Raw genomic sequence first — 20,532 nt, forward strand, 5'->3', positions numbered from 1 at the left:
ATTAATACAGGACTTCACCCTCCGTAAAAGGCTCAAAATGAAATAATAGGGTTATGGGTGTTTATCCATGGCACCTGGTTTAACAAGGTAACCATCTAAAGTTAGGTTAAACATCCAGGTCAAGCTTTTCAAAGTACCTATTCATTTTTCACAAATGACTTGAGATTCTCCTTAACAAAGTCTCATTTTCAGAAAAGTGGGAAGGCCAGTCATTCTGAAGATGTTGTTAGCTGCCAAGCCAAAAATAAAAAATGTAAAACTGAGACTGGGAGGATGAATTTCATAAGGATCAAATGATAATACAGCAACTTAAAAATCCCCTGTCCTGGTTAAATTCAAAGCACAATTAAGTACAGAATAGTTTCTATTAATTTCAATGGACTTTGAATCTCACAGCTGCAGGCTTTTTGGCCCAGATACACCTCATCCAACTTTATACGCTTACATTGTACATGTCCACATCTGTGTTAGAAAGAGATTGTTATTTTCAGGACATGATTTATCTGACCTATTTTTGTCTCCCGTAATCCAAGGCGAACTGCATTAAGGAAATTCCTATTTCTCTCCATCAACTATAAAGGCAAAGCAAGGCAAACAGCTTAAGTGTACTGATCTGTACTACTGAGATCCATATTTGGACAGATGAAATCCACCCTTTGTCCTCTTCAGATACCCCTGAAATGAACAGACATTCTACCAGTATACCAAGTGCTCAATAGATAGAGCCAGGGCATCCCTCCCAATGTAACAGACTTTATTTTTACTGGAAGTTAGGTCTCAGGAAGACATGCAATGTAAAGCCCATAATCAGCTGTCTAAGCACAATCTAAATGTTAAACTAAATGAATTACAGGACGTGTTATTAATGGTTGTAATTATATGCCTCATACACCAATTAATTGAAGCGACTGACAAGTGTTCACTTGAGGATAGAGAAATGCAGGAAGCTAATGTTTGTATTGATACACATGTTAATTTTGTAACTTGTGACCCCAGAAAACTTTCAAAACAAAGGGCAGCAACATGTTTTCAAATTACCACAGGAAAAGTAAAGTAATCCCACCCCCCACCAGCCAAACAATTTTACAGCCAGCAGAAGGCACAAAACCACATGGAGGAGATATTTTTAATTAAGTGCAATATATAGGAGAATAATGGTTACCCGTATTCAGTCTAAACAATTATAATCAAAAGGACCTTAGCATTTTAAAATAAGCCATTTAAGAAAGGCTTACTGTTTTAAACATAGGCTGTTTCCGATTATAAAGTAGAGCTTTTAATTAAGATTAGTAAGGCCTAATTCAAGCTATAATTTGGTTCCTTTAGTTAGCAAATGTCTATTAAAACTGAGCAATTAAGGTTAAATGGGTTGAAGCATTTAAAGCACTCCCTCCTGTTTCAAATACTATAATAGAAAAGACCATGTCAGTGACTAATTCAGACCAGAAGACATGTATTTCCCTTAAGTTTTATACTTCCTTGTTGATCATAAAGTTTACTAAAGAAGAATCCATGGGTAAACTAGATTTTCAGTGGAACATAACATTGTTATATGTTTGTATGTTACAGCTTACTGTGCATAATTAAAAACAAAAAAAATGAGATATAGATTTTGTAATTTTATAAATACAATATAAAGTTTGCTCCTATCATGGCTTTTCTCCCTTAATTTTACATAGTTCAGTAAGAAAAGTATGTAGTAAACTGCTCAGTAGCATCTTTCTCCCTTTTGATAGTTGTGTTCATAGTTGGTGTAATGGTCTTAAGCGCATATGTTGTGTGTACTTCTGACAGGTAAAGGTAGAAGTATACTATGATTTGTATTACTTATATAAACCACCTTTCAAAGCACTCCCACCTCACCTGCCACTTCCCATTTTCACAGCTTCTCCAAAGACTGAAATTCTTCATGCTTGGTCTCATCTTTGAGATCAAGTTATTTTAGCAAGTTCAAGCAAAATGAGCTGAGCAAGCTTGAGGCCTGTATTTCTGCGGACATGACACACACCCACATACCCGGCCCAGACGTGGTAGAGCCCTCATGCAGCAGGACCCTCTGTTAACACACCCAAACAGCAAACCTCTCATATGTTTTCTGGACTGTTCAGGACTCCCCCCAAGCACACAAATCTTGCCTATATAAATCGGATAACGTGATCAAGACACCAGGCTGTCCTTTTCATTAAAGACGACACTTACAGAATATGCTGTGTGTAAACAGGATGGTTCACGTGGCTTCACAATTACAAGCACTGGGACTTTCCTTAATGAATGCAACGTTAACAGAAACATGCTAGTCCTTCCAGAAAGCATCCCTTTCGGGCCTCCATCCCTTGAGTCCAGCCTCTTGCTAACTCAGGCAATTATATCATGCTATCCTATGCAGGATAAGGACTGGTTGTCTTACCATTGCGGAGTAGGCTACAGCAACTGCCTGTTACCTTCCATACAGATCACCAAATTACTTGTCTTAAAAACACCTAAAAATTACCACCATTGCCTAATCATAACATCAATATTAAAATGGTAATGACTAAAGGCCTTTCAGAATAAGCAGTACAGGAACATATTCTAGTAACTCTGTTCTACTCAGATACAGGCTAACATGCAAATTTACAAGATGGAATTCCTCAGGATACTTAAATATATTATAATGATATACTATAATAAGGGTTTTCTGAAGGAATGTGGGCACACATAGGTATTCATATATGCGTATGCACTCACTTTGTGCAACCAAGTCCAGTGAAAGCACTCAGAAATGTGCATTGGAAATTTTTGTATTAACTCAAAGTAAATTACGTCAATAAGCTGTTATAGAAAATGGATGCAATCACTGTTGTTATCCTGAATAGATCTGTGTGTATTCCTTATTCAGAATAAACACTAAAGCTTTTGGGTTTTGCTTCATAAGACCACATGTGATGCAGTCAACTGATTATTTTTTTTTATAATGCCATTCTCACACTTCCCTCAAGAAAAAGAATTTTAAAAAGATTTCAAAACATAAACAGTGAAAGGATGCAAAATGCCAGAAGCATAAAGAAGAGAAATCATTTTTATATAGGCTTAAGTTTTATGTTAACAGTCACTTTTAAGTGACAACACCTTGGATTTTATCCATATCACAAAAAAAGTTGTTTCCTAGTCAACTGGAATAGTTAATCATACTATAAACAACAATTTAAGGGGGGTGTTTTCATTGTTAAAGGTTTTTGAGAGAACTGTAATAGAGAAGTTCTTCCATTCTGAAGCCATAATATCCTTAAATGTAAAACTGTGCATACACAGAATAAGCTGCTTCCATTGTCACAGAATGAAACAATCTATACCTCATGAAACAGACTATACCCAACCTTCAGGTTTTTATTTCAGGAAAACAGGCGGAGGTTGTCTATTCCTGCCTTATACTCATTCCCTGGCTCACTCTTACAAGTCAAAACAGTCACAGGTCAGAGTAATTCCGGCAGTCCTCTTTCCCCGATTTATTCCTTGCACTCTGAATACGTCTACACACTCCAGTCTGAACAGAGGTAAATTCGCTTTCCTAGGAATTCAAGCCAAGCAAAAGCCACAGGGTTCCACTTGTGTCTGCCCTCTAGTAGCCAGATAGTTCACAGTTAGCCTCCCTAGTGAAGCACTCTCATGGCTTTGGGTCAGTCTGCAACACAGGCCAAGCGAGACTGCCTTTCCCTGGTGTGCCCATGCAGACAAAGCCTCTGTGACAGCCCTTGAGAAAACCCTATCACAGTCAGAAGCAGGAGCAATCAGTTCGGAGCACCTGCCTTTCCAGTGTGTGGTATACCGAGACCAGTATTAAGATGAACTCTACCACTGTGCAAGCAATAATTGGGCTGGTTTAAGAGAAAAGTGGCGCATGGGGGGGAAGGAGATGGAAAGAGGAACTTCGATCATATTCATCTTTAGACAGGTTGGAATGCATCAGAAAAATGGAAACTCCTAAATAAAGTCAGACTTTGGTGCTTTAAAGTTAAGATAAAAATATAGGCATATCTCCAAGTCACAGTTTTCATGGAATCCTTTTCCAAGAAAGCTTAGCAAACAGAAAAGTGCGAAAAGAATAAAGGCACAACTCTACTCAGTAAAGACACTAACATCTCTAGAGGTATGAAGTCAGATATCAAATTTCTCCTACCTACATGCTGCCAAACAATTTAGATGTGCATTACCTGTGCTCCCACTCATCAATGTAAACACCCACTTGCTTCCACCACTTTTTCACTGTAACAGGGAGACAACTTGCCTGAAAGTTTTGAATGTAGCCTCTGCTTCCAGATAATGAAATCAGAACAAAGGCACTTCAGTGTAGTTTCCCTCTGACAATAGCAAGAACTAGAATGCACAGCAGCTACATCCTGTAGTATTTTCAGCAATAGTACATCTAACAAGTAACTACTCCTGCAGAGGTTCCCATTCTCTGGTCTCTAAAGCACATTCTGCAGCAACACCCTCACTCTGAGAACATTAATAATCACCAAACCAGCATGATGCATCACTTCCCCCCCCCCCCCCCCCCCCGTTAAATTTTTTACGTTCTGCAAGCACGATGCCTTGTTAAACATAAGGACTGACAGTTCATGCAGTCCAAAGCATGGGAACAATGGTATGCAGAGTTTAGCAATCTCAAGCTGAGAGAGTAAATGAAAATTGGCTTTTATATTTCTGAGAGAACAGATCATCTGCTTAATAAATTGATTATAGGAATCAGAATGATATGAAGGTCATTTTGTCTATTTAATAATTTTGTCTTTGGTGGCTGTACTGTAAAACATCATCAGTAGCTGTGAAAGCATGGTCTTGAATTTGGTATGTTATCTATGGGGCCTACAGCACCAGGCAAACTGCTCATGTAAGTTCAGGTCTAAAGCACCTGCAAGATGAAGGTCTTACATCAGCTTATTAAATGATCCAGACCTTTTTTTTTTTTTTCCTATTCCTTAGTCACTGAGGGAAAAACTGTGATCTTCTACAGCTCCAGAGAAGGAGCACTATAAAGTAAAATAAGACAATATCTTCAATTTAATAAAGCACTTAAACAGAATTACTTTAAATGGTAACAACTTCTTAAGGTTAAGCACATGCTCAAGTACTCTGATGAATCAAGGCATTTGAACAAAACAACTCTTCAAACTGTAATGTGATTGTATTCCTTTTGCTGAGCATCTTAAATGTGTAGAAAAGTCCTGAAATTTCAAGGGGGTCTGTCAGACCCTATCTTCAGTTTCTTATAACTCTGCCAAACATTTATGTATGGGCTAGTTTTCATGCAAGGTATCTGCTTTAAAGCAGGTCTTTTTTTCAGCTGAAATTTAAAACAAATACATACATACTAAAACAAACAAAGAAAAAAACCTAGAAAGTTGGCTTTTTTCTAAAGTGATTATATGGAAAATTCACTACTTTACTATGTCTAAAAAATCTCCCCACAATACTTGACCAGATTTAATGTTCTCAGATTTTGTTTCCTGTTAAGGAGGCAGGGAGCCACCTTTCAGTAGATTTCTTGGTACAGAAAAAGCTGGCCAAATTACAGCTGAAAATTCACCAAACAAAAAATAACCATTTAAAATATTATTGGGGAAAAAAAAATCACAATCAAATAAATTCTCAAGTTCAGCAGGCATCTGCTGAAATTTAGGTGACTAAAGTTTCCAAAATGTCCTTCTTGGTTGGTGTTTTTTCAGCCTCAGGCTGTAGTTTCACAACACAATGGCTCCAGAAACTAAACCAGATGAGGAAATCTATTCACCTTGTCCACCACCACCTTCTCCCTGCCATGTATTTCAGCCTCTATACCCCAGTTCATTGCCTTTTCAGTGCAGAACTGCTTATAGGGCCATACTGTAATCCTTTGGTTTTTCTTGCATTTTTGGGGAGATAATTTCAGTGATATTCCTCACAGCATAGCCCCACATCAATTGTCCCATTGCAACAAAAAAGCACGACCAAGCAAACAGGAACTTCCTAAATCAGTGCATTGAGGAAGTATTACTCCTTTTTCGACCGGACTGTACATACATTTCTCCTGCCATACATCCTCCATCCCAGGGCTACCTGAGGCTTGGTCAAACCTGCCCTTTAGTCAAGGCTCCCAGCTGTCCTGGTCTAGAATGGGGTTGGACTAGTACCATGGGTACAGAGATCATATCCATCATCCTCTTCCACAGGTACAGAGACTGTATGCACCATCCATGATTCCCATTACCTCCACAGTGTCCCAACAGCATCAGAGTGGATGCTACCTGGCTCAAATGCAGAGGACACAAAAGCCACATTAGTGGAGTTTATTTGGGCAAGGGTTAGGGAAGTAGCAGAAGGTCACGTTCCCCAACTGCCCTGTCATCATCCAACCAGAGGCTCCCTGACCACGTCATGCATTAGCTTACGTTGTGCCTCAGAACAAAGAATGTGTATTTTGGTAGTGCAATGGGCACACATGAGGACAGTCCCCATAATCAATGGGAGCTGACAAGTGATGGCAAATAGCCATGCAAAGATGTCTTTCCAGCCAGCCATGTGAGGAAAGATCCATGGGTCTGCAGGGGTGGCAACAGTGAGGAATGTGTTGAGGGACAGTGAACTCTGAGCTGGTGGGGGGGGCCAGGAAAGAGGTGGAAAAAAAGGAAGAAGAAAGGAAAATTCAGAGCTGGTGGGAGCTGCTTTGACCTGAAGACAGAACTCAAGAGAAGGGACCGATAAGGGGTCCTCAGAGCTTGCAGCTACCAGCTCTCCAGTCCCAGAGGTCTTGCTGTGGGACACTAGCTCTCAGAATAATACTGTTGTAACTACAATAAGCCACTGAGAGAGGACAAGGGAAGAAAAATTGAATAAAATAAGAAAGGAGCAGGTGAAAATACACTAGGAGAAGACAAAAGAAAGAGAAGTAGGATTTGCAGTAGGGAATGACAAGGTTAAGAAACAGCTGCATAACAGAATATACACGACAACATAACGAAGACTGCAAAGAAAGAGGACTGCACCAGAAGTAAAGGTGACAGGTGGGAAAACATGGAAAACAGGGCAGTGTCTGGCAGATGTATAAAGAATGAAGACAAAAGAAGGACAGACTCTTACATATTGAGTTTAGTACATTCTATTTATGCTCCTTCATTTTATTATAATTTTCCTGGCACATAATTTACACTGTGTATTTGGGGGAAAGGAGAAGTTCCTTCTAAATACCAAGTTTACATCACCACAGGAGGCCACCCTGGGTTCTGCAGCTTAGCAACTGTTGAGACTGATGAAATTTTATACATATATTTATAAGTTCCCAGAGTACCCACAGACCATCCAGCAGACATGGAGCTTATCAACTGTTTAAAGAAGTGTCCTTGGAAAAAAATTGAGAATTAACATGTAATGCTGCTGAAGAATGAGGCAATATTTCTAGTGGCATGGTATTTGTTTATGCAAAATATAGTCATATTTGTATCCAAGAAGCACTTCTGGAGGAGGGTGGGGGGAAAGAAATTGGAGCAAATGTTCTTTTTCTAAGTAAAAATGGAAGATTTCCAAACTGGACCACCGGGCAAGCTCTTCACTGAAGCAGCATTATGGACTGCCAAAAAGTAGCTCTGAGAGGTAGGACAGGGTGGGGAAGAAAAGGGAGCAAAGGGAGCAGAGAAAACAACAGGGTGTGTGACACACGGGGACTGATGGCACTGTGAGCAGTTAAACGAGTCATGTCATCCCAGCTAAGGGATATTCTGGTTTTATTGGACAAACTGCTGAACAAAGTCAGAAAAAGACAGTAATCTGAGTAAATAAATTAATAACAAAATAAAAACAAGGCTCAACCCTGGCCAAAACAAAAGTCCTACTCAAGGAATAGAAGAAGCATGAAGGAGAAAAGAAAAAGGTATCATAATTTGTTAATTCACTTAGGCTGTAACAAACTTCTGTTTTATTACAGAATGTTCTCAGGAGTATTTTCTTGCTTGCTACTTCTTCTCCATCCCCTAAGAACTCCATTCCTTGAAGTAATTCAGAAAACTGGCAAGCTGGGAATCGAGTATTAAATGGTACCAGACAATTAAAAACAAACAAACAAACACCACAGATATAGAAGACCTCAAAATTGGATTCTGGGAAACACTTTTATCAGCCTAAACCAAAAAAGACGCATCAAGTTACCCAATCCAATGAGTAGGATTTGGGGGGGGGGGGGGGGAGGGGGGAAGTTCTTACTAGCTCAAATCAAAGAAGCTCATTTACATTCTCCCTCCACCATTTTTTGACAACATCTACTGCCTTATTCTGGAAGCTGCTTTCAGTGAAATCAGCACAATGGCTCACTCAGATTAAAGCTATAATCCATGTGAATAAAACTGGGAAGGAAGATTTGACCCTGAAATAAAAATGACCACAAAACTGGGAGGTGGTAGAGTATCTCTTCCTTTGTGCTTTGATGGGCTGCTGCAAGCCAAGAGGACAAAACCAGCATCACAGACTTGTAGCAAGAGATCTCATCCAGAACACAGCCATTATGGAAGGGTGACATGAAATTCAACACATGACATTAATGCCATCTCTTAAGGTAACTGTAAAACTAGAAAGCACAGTAGCTTCAGTACCTAGTATTCACTACAGGCCTCAAGATTACTGGACAACCAGTTCAAAGGTAATTACATCAGTGTCAAATTCTCAAGCACTAAACTGAGATCAAGTCACAAAATGGTTATACAGAAAATAAAATTAGAATAAGGATATGAACAAAGGATGAAACAATATTTATGAAAAATGTTCACATTCCATCTTCCTGCAGCTTTTCAGAACAGGCAGACAAAGGGTGTAGATATTTGTCGTGTTTTCAGGGGGGAAAAAACTCAACACAAGAACATAGAGCTATTCAGAAAATCCTTTGTTCCTCTGACATATATGTAGTGGGATATTATTAGTAGATATTATTATTGGATTTGACCAAACCAACCTTCCAGAGCACCTTCTTGTAAGCAGTAGCAGTAAGACTATGGATATAGTGATAATATTCAGCCTGAAATGAGTCAGTATTTGCAAGATCCCAGAGGATGACCCTTCCTTGAGGGAATGAATTCACCTTCTATTGCAATTAGAAGAATCATCAATCAGGAAGAAGTCACTTAAGCTGCCTTGTTCAGTGGCATCACTGTTATTCAGCAGAGACAGACAGCACAGGCCTGAGCCCACTAGAGTTGTGCAAGCACCAAGATGCCCAAGTTTCAGAAACCAAAGGACACCCAACAGTGTTCATTTACTCTCACACAACATCATTGATAAAGATGGTCCACTTCAGAAAGAATTGCTGAGAGTGGATTGACGAGATGCCATGGAGCTCTTAAAAGAAATGAGATCATTGTTCCATTTAAAAGACATCCAGAAGCCCCATACTTACTTATCCCTGCAGACAAGAGAAGGCTTCAGTGTGAGATACTGGACTAGGAGCTGGGAAATGAGAACTCTGAAATGTCCCGTGCTGTTTCCAGGTTGACTGATTCAGAGCAGCCCTGTCACAATATTTGGATTCATTTTTGAAGAGCATGAGAAGAACACAGCAGATATTTGAAAGACTACAGTAAAATTAAAATCCAATGAGTGAGACCAGCTTCTTAAGAAAACAAAAGATAAAACAAGTGAACAAGATTAAAACTATAAGAAGAATATTAAGTCAAGCCTGGAGAAACAATCATTATTATTCAAATGAGAGTCATGAGAACATAAATTTTCTGTATGTTTTTTCCAATTGCTAAGATTTGTTTAAAATCCTTTAAAAACAGATCTAACAAACAGGTATAAGAAAAAACTTGTCCTCACACCGCCAAAATTACTGAAGATGATAATGAGTGGCTTATCTATACCGTTTCTGATTCATTGTAAATACAATGAGCTCTCATTTTAAACTTCAGTGTACTGCTGCAAACACTGTGACTAGTTTAAATTTTGGCTTAGGGATATTACTGCACCTGCAGCATGAAGACAGAACTGCAGAGTCTCAAACATTTGCCAAAGTAAGAAATTCACTATTGTGTTGTTTCCACAAAATTAGAATTCCTAGTTCAGAAAAGGGGTTTTAGTTAACAGTTTAGAGATGATCTGTGTGGTACTCTGTGCTTTTCTGTCTGCAGCAACAAATTCTCAGAGATAAAGCCAGACATCACAGAATATCAATGGAAATAACAAAATCTAGGTATATCAATGCAAGTATCTTTCCATATACTGTACTGAGTATTTCCATCCACTGTACACACACAAATGTTAGGAACTTTGGCAGAAGTTGCGATGAGCAGCATATCAGCCCCAGATTAGGAGATGCCTTGCTAGATTGTTTGGCTGTCCATTTTCCAGAAGATTCCTTCAGCTAAGCAGCCCTTAGATGAGCAATGGGGTTCAGAAAGGACAATTAGTCTGTGTTTTCAAATGGACATACACACAATACAACCTGCTGTGGGGCTGAATATACCTGTGATCGAGGCAGGAATGGTTTATCTTATTTTGAGATTGTATCATGCTTAAACCCAGTAAGGTGCTATCCCTGGGGTAATCAAGAATTACAGCCCCCTTTGCAGATTACCATGACTACCTGCCTGTTGCCCTGGAATGATTACTTACATTAGGAAAAGGACTGCAAGTACATCAACACATGACATACATCACCAGAACTGCACAGGCCTACTCAACTAGCAGTCACGCAGAACTGCTGTTGATAGCACAAATTTCCAACATGAGCAGAAACCTGAAAAATCACCCTCTCGAGGCAGACTCTGCCAAGATACTTTGCCATGGTACATGTATGCTGCCCTCAGCAAGAAGTCCATCAACAACATTATGAAGCTTCATAGCAGGGGCGAGGGAAGTACAGCTGAAGGTTGTGAGCGTTTCTCTTCGGCACAAAGAGTTCAAGAAACGTGACAACTGTATGAGACCAATTATTAAAAGAACTAAGAACAGTCATGCAAATACTATGAAAGACAGTAGAAAAAAAAAAAACACCAAGAGAGAAACCTTATTCAATATGGGAAAGCTCAGAGCAGAGCTTTGCAACCCCAAATCAACAGGTCCCAGTGAACATGTCTTAAGGAAAAATCATATCCACCCAATCACGTCCTCTACACACTGTAGAGAAAGAGTCCTCCTACATGTAAGGTATCATCCAAGAGAAAAAGAAACTAGAGCTAGAGCAACTCACCAAAATCACAGTCGCACTGGGGATAAACAGTAGGCTGAGCCCAAAAAATGTTTAAAATACAGAATAAAGTTAACACACTACTAACTGGATATACAATGGGCACAGATGAACATCAACCAGATATTGTACAGAGTATTTTAACTATTAATGGTGTGAGGGTTTGGAACAGCCTGAGAAGTAGCATGGGCAGAAAAACTTAACTAGTTTTAAGAACTAAACCCCTTCATAAACTGTTCAGTGACAGAGTACCCTACAACAGCAAACACACAACATTCCCACTGGGGACAAAGGAGGCCCTGTCAAGGCCTAGGGAACCTCAGGATTTGGAATCCTTTTGAACGCTCTGGAATTTCCATTGCTTTGACACAATTTTCCAGCTAACAATTTTATTGAGATACCAACCTCTGGAGAGACCAAAGGTCAATGTAGAGAAGGTAAGGAGAAAGACCTAGGGAGCATAAAGCAGCGCGCTTGCAGCTGAATGCAGGCCACTGCATTTGAGACGCTGACTAAAATCAGAAGTAGGTCTGCCTGGGCAACTGAATCAGTTATCAATTATTAGATTTTGTATGTTGAATAGAAATGGAAAAATGAAAGCAAATATTTTTTTAAAGATTACTTGGGTTGGACACATTATTCTGTCCTGTGAAAATGCCAGCTAGAGAATTTGCAGTCAAAGGATATTGGTATTACTATGTGATATGGGGAAATATCATCACAGCAATGCTGACCATATGGCTTGACAAAGCATAGCAGATAGCTGGTTGAAAAAAAAGGTAAACCAAAATCTACAGAGGGAAGCAGGAGACAAGACACAGGAAGAACGAGCAACTCTTCTGTCTAAAGAAACAACTGTGCTCTGCGGAAATAGGTCAGCTGGTTCAGGCAAGAAGGCTACCCAGAAAAAAGAAAGAAAAAAAAAAAGAAAAAAGGTGGGGTAGACCCATGAACTGAGAAGTCATCCCCAATCCTCAGAAACTCAGGAAAAACCCAGTCCAAAAGACATTTTGGGAGACAAGCAAAGTTCAGAAAGAAATTCCCTGCTAAAGCAATTTAACAGACGGCAAAGAAAGTTTCATTTCAGTGTAATTGCTGCTAGAGCTCTCCACATATCCTTAAAGGAATGCTTCCGTCTTATGCACTTCTCCCTGCCCTTTAGGTCAGAACAGCAAAATATGCACAACGTCCTGCACAAGTGGCTGGGGTCCACATTTCCTGCATTAACCTAAAGATCCTGTTTTTTTAAACTAGTCATTTTCTTTGAATGAAAAAATATAAACAAATACACAAGAGTACACAAAATACGTTTTCACATACTGGACATATTTGTACAAATATGCGCTCTATTGCTTTTATAAAACTCAAGAAACATCAAAAACATGTTAATTCTCATACTCTCTACCCCTTTCCCTAAAAATGGATTTCAAGTGAATAAAAGCAGTATTTAAGACTGATGTTTAAAGTAAATTAACATGCACACCTTCCTAAATTAATTGTAATGCCTCAGTATAACCTTAACTGGCAGCTCACTAAAATTTATTAGAAAAATTTGATCATACAGTATCATTTCTTTAAGATCACTGCACTAATGCAATTCCTCTTGTTTAGTAAAAACTGGCTGTATATGAGAGCCTGCACTATAAGGGAGTTAGTTATGCTGTAGTGAATGTTCCTTAGACATGAAGCAATACAGGGAGTTTGCTATAAAATTAGTTACAGAGGCGCATTATCTGGACAAAAGACATCCTTTTCTCATAGGTAACTAGTTTCAGTGATCAAAAAGCTTATTTAGAAAACCTCAGTTATAAAGACCCCGAATTGTTTAATGACCCAGCTTTGGGTTTGGCACAACAAAAACTGTTTGGTGTATTTCATCTTTGTTGTTACAACCACAGTCACTTTTATCTTAAAGATAATTTTTAAAGGCTTATTACAGGCATTTTCTTGTGACAGTATATTAAATACCAATCAATGCTGCTAGTCTGTTTATTTCTGTAGGTTTTGAATACTTGACCTCAGGATGCAAAATAAACCCACTCTATGTGAACAGCAGACCCGAGGCAGATCTTAGGTCTGCCACTGACTTGTATGACCCTTCCTTCACCTCTATATATATAGTTTTGAGTTTACTCACTTATGAAAAGGACATAACATCTGCCTGTCACTGAAGGTACATAACTCCAATAGCAAAGTTTCAAAGTACTTTGGGCTCAAATTAAGAGGTACTATGTAAGTAATCTAAAATAAGGTCTAGAAAGGAAGCATCCAAAAATATTTCAAGCCTTCTGCTTATCCCAAAGTTTGGTATTAATTACAAACTTAAGATATAGAGCCGACTGATGCAAAATCTTTAGAACTCTTACTGTAACACTGTAAAAAAAAGTTATATATCGTTAATAGTAATGCCTGGTTTAGACAGCTTACATTCATTTACCTGACTAACGCTGAACAATTAACATCCATGCAGAACGTGTTGCAGTCTGTTCCACCTTGTCAAGCTTGTTGAACACTAAATGCCACCAGATATAAGAGTTTGACATCAGCCACAGAAATTCCATGATTCCGTACATCATTCTACAGAGAAATCTGATGTTTTACTACTTACGGGGCTCTCTTTTTTACTGAGCCAAGGTAAGTCAGGCAAAGAGAAACACGTGTATTAAATAAGCATGAGTATCAGTCAGGTCTACCATTAAACAGAGCTCAACCGCTAAAATAGGAGTAGTTAAAGCTTAAGGAAACTTTTGATGTAGAAAACTAATACAACAAGAACTACCAATTCTAAGAATCCTGTAACTTCCACAGCTGTGGCCTTGAGTACATTTTCTCTGCACAGAGCTCTTTCCCTGGAAGGGATGAATAGAGGAAGAAGTGGTGCTGAATGATGATTCTGTTTGCAAGAAAGAAAATCTGGCTTCCAAATGAACAGCAGCTCAGAGACACTAGAGCACCAAGACATGGACAGTAGGAATTTGTCAATTTAAGCCCAAGACAGAAAAATATGACAACCACAAAAATGCTTTATGAGGGCACTTGAACAAACACACTGGAAATCCACAGAGAATAATATGTAGTTTCAAATTTTTATAGACTTCAGCAAAGTCATTTCTAGGTCTTTAATCTTTTTAATGGACTTGCCATATACATTTTGAAAGTTTCAGTCTGCCGTAGAAAGAGAGAATTGGAAGGAGAATTTTTATAGCTGCTAAGCACCTGCACGTAGAAAAAACAAATAATCTTGCATCTTTTATTTGTAAGGCACTCTGCTGTGACTACAATATTCCTTCTTTTTACCAGAGAACAATCTCTCTGCTGAGGTTCAACAGACAAGATGGAGTTCATAAAACCTGAAATATGAGCGTACACAGTGCCTAACAAAACACGCTAGGTCTTTCCCAATTGTGTGGACTGATGCAGGGGCATACAAAGGTAAAACAACTTTTTAAACTCTGCGCAAGTACAATAATCTGAAATAGTTCCTTCCAAAATAGCCTTCCACCAACTCAAAAAATACACGATCATGACACAGGCACAGTGCCACAGAGGAGCAAGCTCCAGCGTCCCGTTCGCGTTGACAGAGAAAAACACCTCCTGTAACCGGCCGGGGGGGAGGAGGCTCTCGCTGGGGGAGAAGGGTGTCGGTAAATCGCACGTTAGCCAGGCGGAAGGTGCGAGCACCGCCGTGCCTCAGAGGAACCCGAGGAGAGCGACGGGGACAGCCCGCGGCAACGCCGCGCCGGGCCAGGATGGGAAGGCCGCGGGCCGGCGGGCGCGGCCCCCGCGGGGGAGGGAGGGGGCCCCGGCTCCCCGCAGCCCCGCCGGCCGGCCCGGCCGCGGGAGATGGGCGTGAGGCCTCCCCGGCCGCCTGCCGCCGGGAGGGACGGGGCCACCCGGAGGCGCGGCGGCCGCGGCTACTCTGGGCGGCCAGCCCCCCCCGCCGGCTCTCCGCCGCGGAGCGAGCCAGGGCCCCCGGTCCCCAGGGCCCCCGGTCCCCAGGGCCCCCGGTCCCCAGGGCCCCCGGTCCCCAGGGCCCCCGGTCCCCAGGGCCCCCGGCCCGGCGGCCGCGCCCCGGCGGGGCGGGCCCACGTGCTCGGCGCGGCGCTTCGAGCCCCGGCGGCAGCGGGCCCAGCACCGCCCGGGACGAGCCGGTGCGAACCCGGGAGCCGCCCCGGGAGGAAACAGACTCCCACCCCCTTTTAGTGTTTTTTTTAGGTGTTTTTTTTTTTTTTAAGAAAAAGGCGGCCGGCGGACACGACGATTGTGACGCCAGACAATTAGCAAAAGCAGCAGGGGGATGCTTGCCAATAAACACCGAGACTTGAAGTTAAGCAGCTGTAAATCTGCATTAATCGTTTCAGGAATTCAGCTATTTACAAAAGCTTTTACAAAGCAAACAAATAAGAGAAGGGAGGGGAGGAGAGAGAGGAGAGGAGTCGAGCTGTCCTTACCTTCACATTGTTTCCCTTCGCCTTTGTAGCCTGGCTTGCAGATGCATTTGTAGGATTTTGGTGTGTTTTGGCAAATTGCATCGATGTGACAGTCATCCGTAGCTTCTGCGCACTCGTCAACATCTGGAAGCACAGAACAAACCCCAAGGGGACAGATGAGAAGGGAGACCTGAGAGACAGAAAACCATCAAGGACAGATATTCCCCTTGAAGAAGCTGTTTGCTTGCCTGCCTTCCGAATGTCATCCTGGAAATGGGAACATCTTAAGGTTAAATAACTGAACAAACCAACGTATTATTCTCCTTAAGTCACTCATAAGCACCGCTCCACCAAGCTAGACGGAGTCGGTCCCACGTTTCTGCATTAGGAAATCATTAAGACATACTAGAAATTAGCATCTGCCGTATAGGTCTGGTACTGGAGACCCACATCTTAGTAAAACAGAGCGTTTAAATGACCTATAAGAGGAGGGAAAAAAGCCCATCTACATATTCCAGCAAAGAGATCTTCTGAATCTAGAAAGATAGACCCTAGTTTAAATAAACTAGGCTGGTAGGGGAATGAGAAAAAGAAATATTTGAACAGCAAAGCCACATTAATCCTTTTTATTAAGAGGAAAAAAAACCCAAATAAATGGAAGACCGTATGAAACTCGGTAAGTTAGCGTGGAGAAAAGCAACCTGCAATAACACCATCTACATGGACTCAAACTCATTTAGAAGGAAAAGGTCCCAGCAGTCTTCCCGGCCCCTGCCTGGGCGGGTGCCTTACTGGTGAGCAGGACTCTGAAAGGGGGGACCCAGACCGCTTTTCTTGTTTTCAGGGTAGGAAGCCTTTACAAACACTTCAGTGACGGGCATTCGTTTTCTCCCCCGGATTTAAAGAGGATGGGGGAGGGAGGAGGATGAGAGAGAGTCGAGATTTGGTAGTCGTGGGAATGTTAATGAAGTGAACATAGGGAAAAGAAAAAGAAAGAAAAAAAAAAAAAAAAAAAAAAAAAAAAAAAAAAAAAAAAGCTCCGACCTATTCAGGGGATGGGGTGTGCTGTTAACACGGGGACGTTTCAAGCCCTGCCTAACCTAACCTGCCCCGCGCTCCCCACAGACGGTCCCCGGCCACCCCGGCACCCGCAGCGCCCTACGCCAGGGGCTGCGGCGGGGCCGCCGCGGGGGGGGGCGATGCCGCCGCCCCGGGGAGACCGGCCGGGCCGCCCGCCGCTGTCAGCCGCGGCCGCCGTGTCACTAACGCAACTCGCAGGGATCCCCTCACCATTCCACGCCAGAGCCACATCTGGGGCTCCCGGGAGGAGAGGGGCAGGCAGGGGAGCGCTCTGCCCAGGAGGGGCGGGCGAGCAGCCGGCTGACAACCAGCAGAGCTGCACAGAGCCCAGCCTCCCTCCGTCTTTGGGAGTGTCGAGAGGAGAGGGTGCCGCGAAGGGACGGGGGCACCCAGCGGGAGACACGGGCCGTTGGTTTCGTGCCAATTAGATTAACAGAGCCTCAAAAAAGGTGCACTAAAGTGAAAACAGTTCTATTGTGAGCTTGAAATCCTAACGCTAATTGTTTCAGAAGTGCTCGCTCAGCCCTCTCCAGTGATAACGCACAGATCCTTCAAAGTCACCGGGGACAGGAGGGGGCTATTTAGAGAGGAGAGAATCATCAGACCTTGTGGCATGGCGCACAGCAGAGAACTTCTCTGAGAGGTGCAGACCAGGACGGCCCCGCGGGGCACCTCAGGGATCCTAGCAAGAGAATTGCCTGGACGCTGTATTGTTGGGGTTTTTTTAAAGAAAGAGGGGAACAGAACGCAGAGCGTTGTATTTTCTGGAGACACGCAGGACTGCAGCAATCTGTTTGCTTCTTTCTTGTCCATTCGTTTATTTTAACCGCTGAGACGGTTCAGATCTAGCTATGATTTACGTGAATTAGCTTCGGGGATCCGAGGGTGTTGCCCAGATCAGACACAGATCCAGTCAAGCACAAAAAGAAAAGAAGTTTTTTGTTAGTTGGGGGTTTTGTTTTGTTTTTTTTTAAAAAAAGCCTTGGTTCATACTTTTGACTCACTAAACCGGCACCCATCTCCCATCAAGATCAGCAAAAGTGACAGCTGGACTCTTTATAATGCCGTCAAAAATTCAAACTGCATTGAGCCAAGGGGGACATTTCACAGCAACCAGAGGATGCCTGGGAGTCAGGCATGAATGCCAATGAGTCAAATGAAACGGCAAAACCAAATATGAGCCCCTTCTCTGCTCCACATCTCACATTGCATTTCTTGGACTTTAAGAACTTCTACGCTGACTTTGTTCATTTTGTTGCCTTTAAACTCTTGTATCTGAGGAAAAGGGATTTTTCCGCCCGTCCCCCGTTCCCCCCCCCCCCCTTCACCTTAAAGGATTGCTTCTAGCACAACTTCAGAGACTGCATACACATCTTTAAGAAATTACTTTGGGCTTACAACATTCCTAGGCAGATGGGGTTTGGGGGTTGTTGTTTGGGGTTTTTTTGTTGTTGTTGTTTTTAAACACCGGAGCAAAGACTTAATATCATTACTGCTATTAAACAGATACGAGCGCGGCTGTTAAAACCCCCCAGGTCTTTGGGTTAATGCGCAGCCAGGGAAAACCTGTGAAGATGTAACAGCCACCGCTTCCCTTACGGAGTCTCTAGGGTTCGGCACAGATTTACCTCGTAGGCGCTCAAGGAAAGTAACTTTTTCTTCCCCGTCTCTCCCTCCAGACGTCCCTTGGCTCCGGCAGTGTCAAACACGCGAGAAAACGCCTCCCCACCACAACTTCCAACACCCCCGGCGCTACTAGCAGCGAGAAATGACCTCCCCCTCAACACCTTACACCGGGGAGAGGAGAGCGGACAAACACGGTCGCCCCGGGGCCACGGCTCCGCGCCGCCCGAGCCTGGGGAAGGCAGCACGGCGGCGCAGCCCTCCCCCCCCCCCCCGCCTCTTACCTGCGCCCCCGCTGCCTCCCGCCAACCTGCCGGCCCAGGCGAGAGCGAAAAGCAAACAGCAGCGCCGCGAAAAGCAAACAGTGCCCATGATAATGATGCGATCCCCGGCCCCCGCTGCCTGTCTGCGATAAGGGACGCGCTCGGGGCCGGCCGCGCGGAGCCGCCGGCGCTGACGCCCTGACAGCGCCCCGCTGATTCGCCGGGGCTCCCGCGGCGGGGGCGGTGCCGGCCGCCGGGGCGGGCCGGGGCGGGCCGGGCCGCCCCCCGCCGCCCGCGGGACTGCCCCTGAGCCCCGCCGGTGGGTGGTGGTGGGAGGAATCGGCGAGGCGGTGGAGCGCTTCCCCGCCCCGAGAGGTGTCTGCTAGTCGGGCGCGGGGCGCTCGGCGGCCTGATGCCCGCGCCCCTGCCCAGCCACCGCTCCCGCCTCCCGACAGGTAGGAAGCCCGCAGGGAGCCGTTGCGGCCGTTACCGGGCTTCGTCCTCGGGCGTCCGCAGCCGCGCGAGACCCGAGCTTTGTTCCCCCTCAGCCGCCGGGGCGCGCGGGCGGACCGTTAGCGCCCCGCCCCGCCCCAGCCCGAGAGGGCGCCCCCCTGCGGCCGGGGGCGGCCGCAGCCCCGCGCCCCTCGCAGGGAGCCGCGAGGAAATGGCTCCTCCCGGGCCGCAGCCTTTGAGGGCGGACAGTCCGGCGAACCCGGCCGCCCGTCTCCCTGACAACCGCGGAGAGGGATTTCCACCCCCCACCCCCCCCTTCCCCTTCCCCTTCCCGGGCTCGGACAAAAAGAAAAAATTTTTTTTTGGCCGCCCCCCCGCCTGCCCTCTTAGCCTCGCAAACTCCTGGCGCTGCCGTTCCCGCTCGGCCCGGGTCATTACCAGCCGCTGGGTTTCTCCAGCAACCGGGGCTCCGCAAGGTGACCCGTGTGGCCCCGGCCCGGCCTGGGCCAGACGATCTCCCCAAAATTATCAGGGCAACTGCAACTGGGCCCGATACAGACACGCGTTCACGAATATGACGTTGTCGCCACCCCCCTGAAGGAGAAAATCCTTCCATTTTAAGCCCACACTTGAGAAATTTGCCCCCTGAAGACTTCCAGAGTGACTCAGCTTGCAGACATCCCCTGTTACGACTTTGCACCCCTATTTGCTTTACACCTGGCTTTCTTTCGCAGACCCCCCCTACTAAAACGCTTTGCTACTTTAGGTTGTTTTAACTTGTAATTCCCCAGGAAGGCTGCCCGTTGTGTGGGACATCCACTTGTCACCTGGATAATAGATACACCCTGTCATAACCTTAGATGCCTCTTTTTGTCAAGTTCCTCCCAAACGTATGCATGTTTCAGTACGATACGCTTGCCCAGAGAATAGCACCATTAAGTATCTTTAAGCCTGAAGAGACGGGAAGAAAACGTGAGAAAAGTTGTTCAGCCCAGCTGCTTGGTTAGCAAAAGTACACACCACTATCTTTTCCCTTCATAAAACTAAATAACTAGTGCACGGCGCAAAAGCTGTTTGCTTTCTGAATGTTTACACCTCTGCTTTGGGCATTCCTGTCCTTAATCCTTTAGGGGTAGGGCAGGAGTATTATTATTTTAATTCCGGTCCCTTATTTTTGTGCGACTACGCTGAGGTGCAGTTGCGAATGCCATGCTCGAGTCTTCCCATGGATACACTGAGCGTTTCTTCCATGTAGGTCCCCCGAGGGATTACCTGGTACCTTAGAGCTCCACCTAGTGAGTTTTATGGCATGCTGTAGCAGGACGACGATCATCTCCATTGCATCCGCTGGCAGGGTGGGTGATCGTTACCTTGTTAACACCACCACACCGATCTTTTTAGAAAGGCTCTTATTTTCAAAGTATGAGTTTTGTCCTAGGTGAGAAATAAGGCTAAGCCTTCTTACTAATTAAAAAAACCCACTTCATAATTGGTCTCGTCA

At 44.0% G+C, this 20,532-nt stretch overlaps 1 protein-coding gene across 1 annotated transcript in view; it reads right to left on the bottom strand.

Moving 5' to 3' along the window:
- SCUBE1 (signal peptide, CUB domain and EGF like domain containing 1) overlaps positions 1–18,687 on the bottom strand; it is a 210,512-nt gene extending 191,825 nt beyond the window's left edge. The window contains exons 1-2 of the mRNA XM_049822270.1: positions 18,600–18,687; positions 15,634–15,756 (exon numbers count right to left, since the gene is read on the bottom strand). Coding sequence (XP_049678227.1) covers positions 15,634–15,756; positions 18,600–18,687 — 211 coding nt within the window. The remainder of the gene's footprint in view (positions 1–15,633; positions 15,757–18,599) is intronic.
- Positions 18,688–20,532: the final 1,845 nt, after the last annotated feature.

Source organism: Accipiter gentilis, chromosome 18, assembly GCF_929443795.1.
Source record: "Accipiter gentilis chromosome 18, bAccGen1.1, whole genome shotgun sequence".
Classification (NCBI taxonomy): domain Eukaryota; kingdom Metazoa; phylum Chordata; class Aves; order Accipitriformes; family Accipitridae; genus Astur; species Astur gentilis.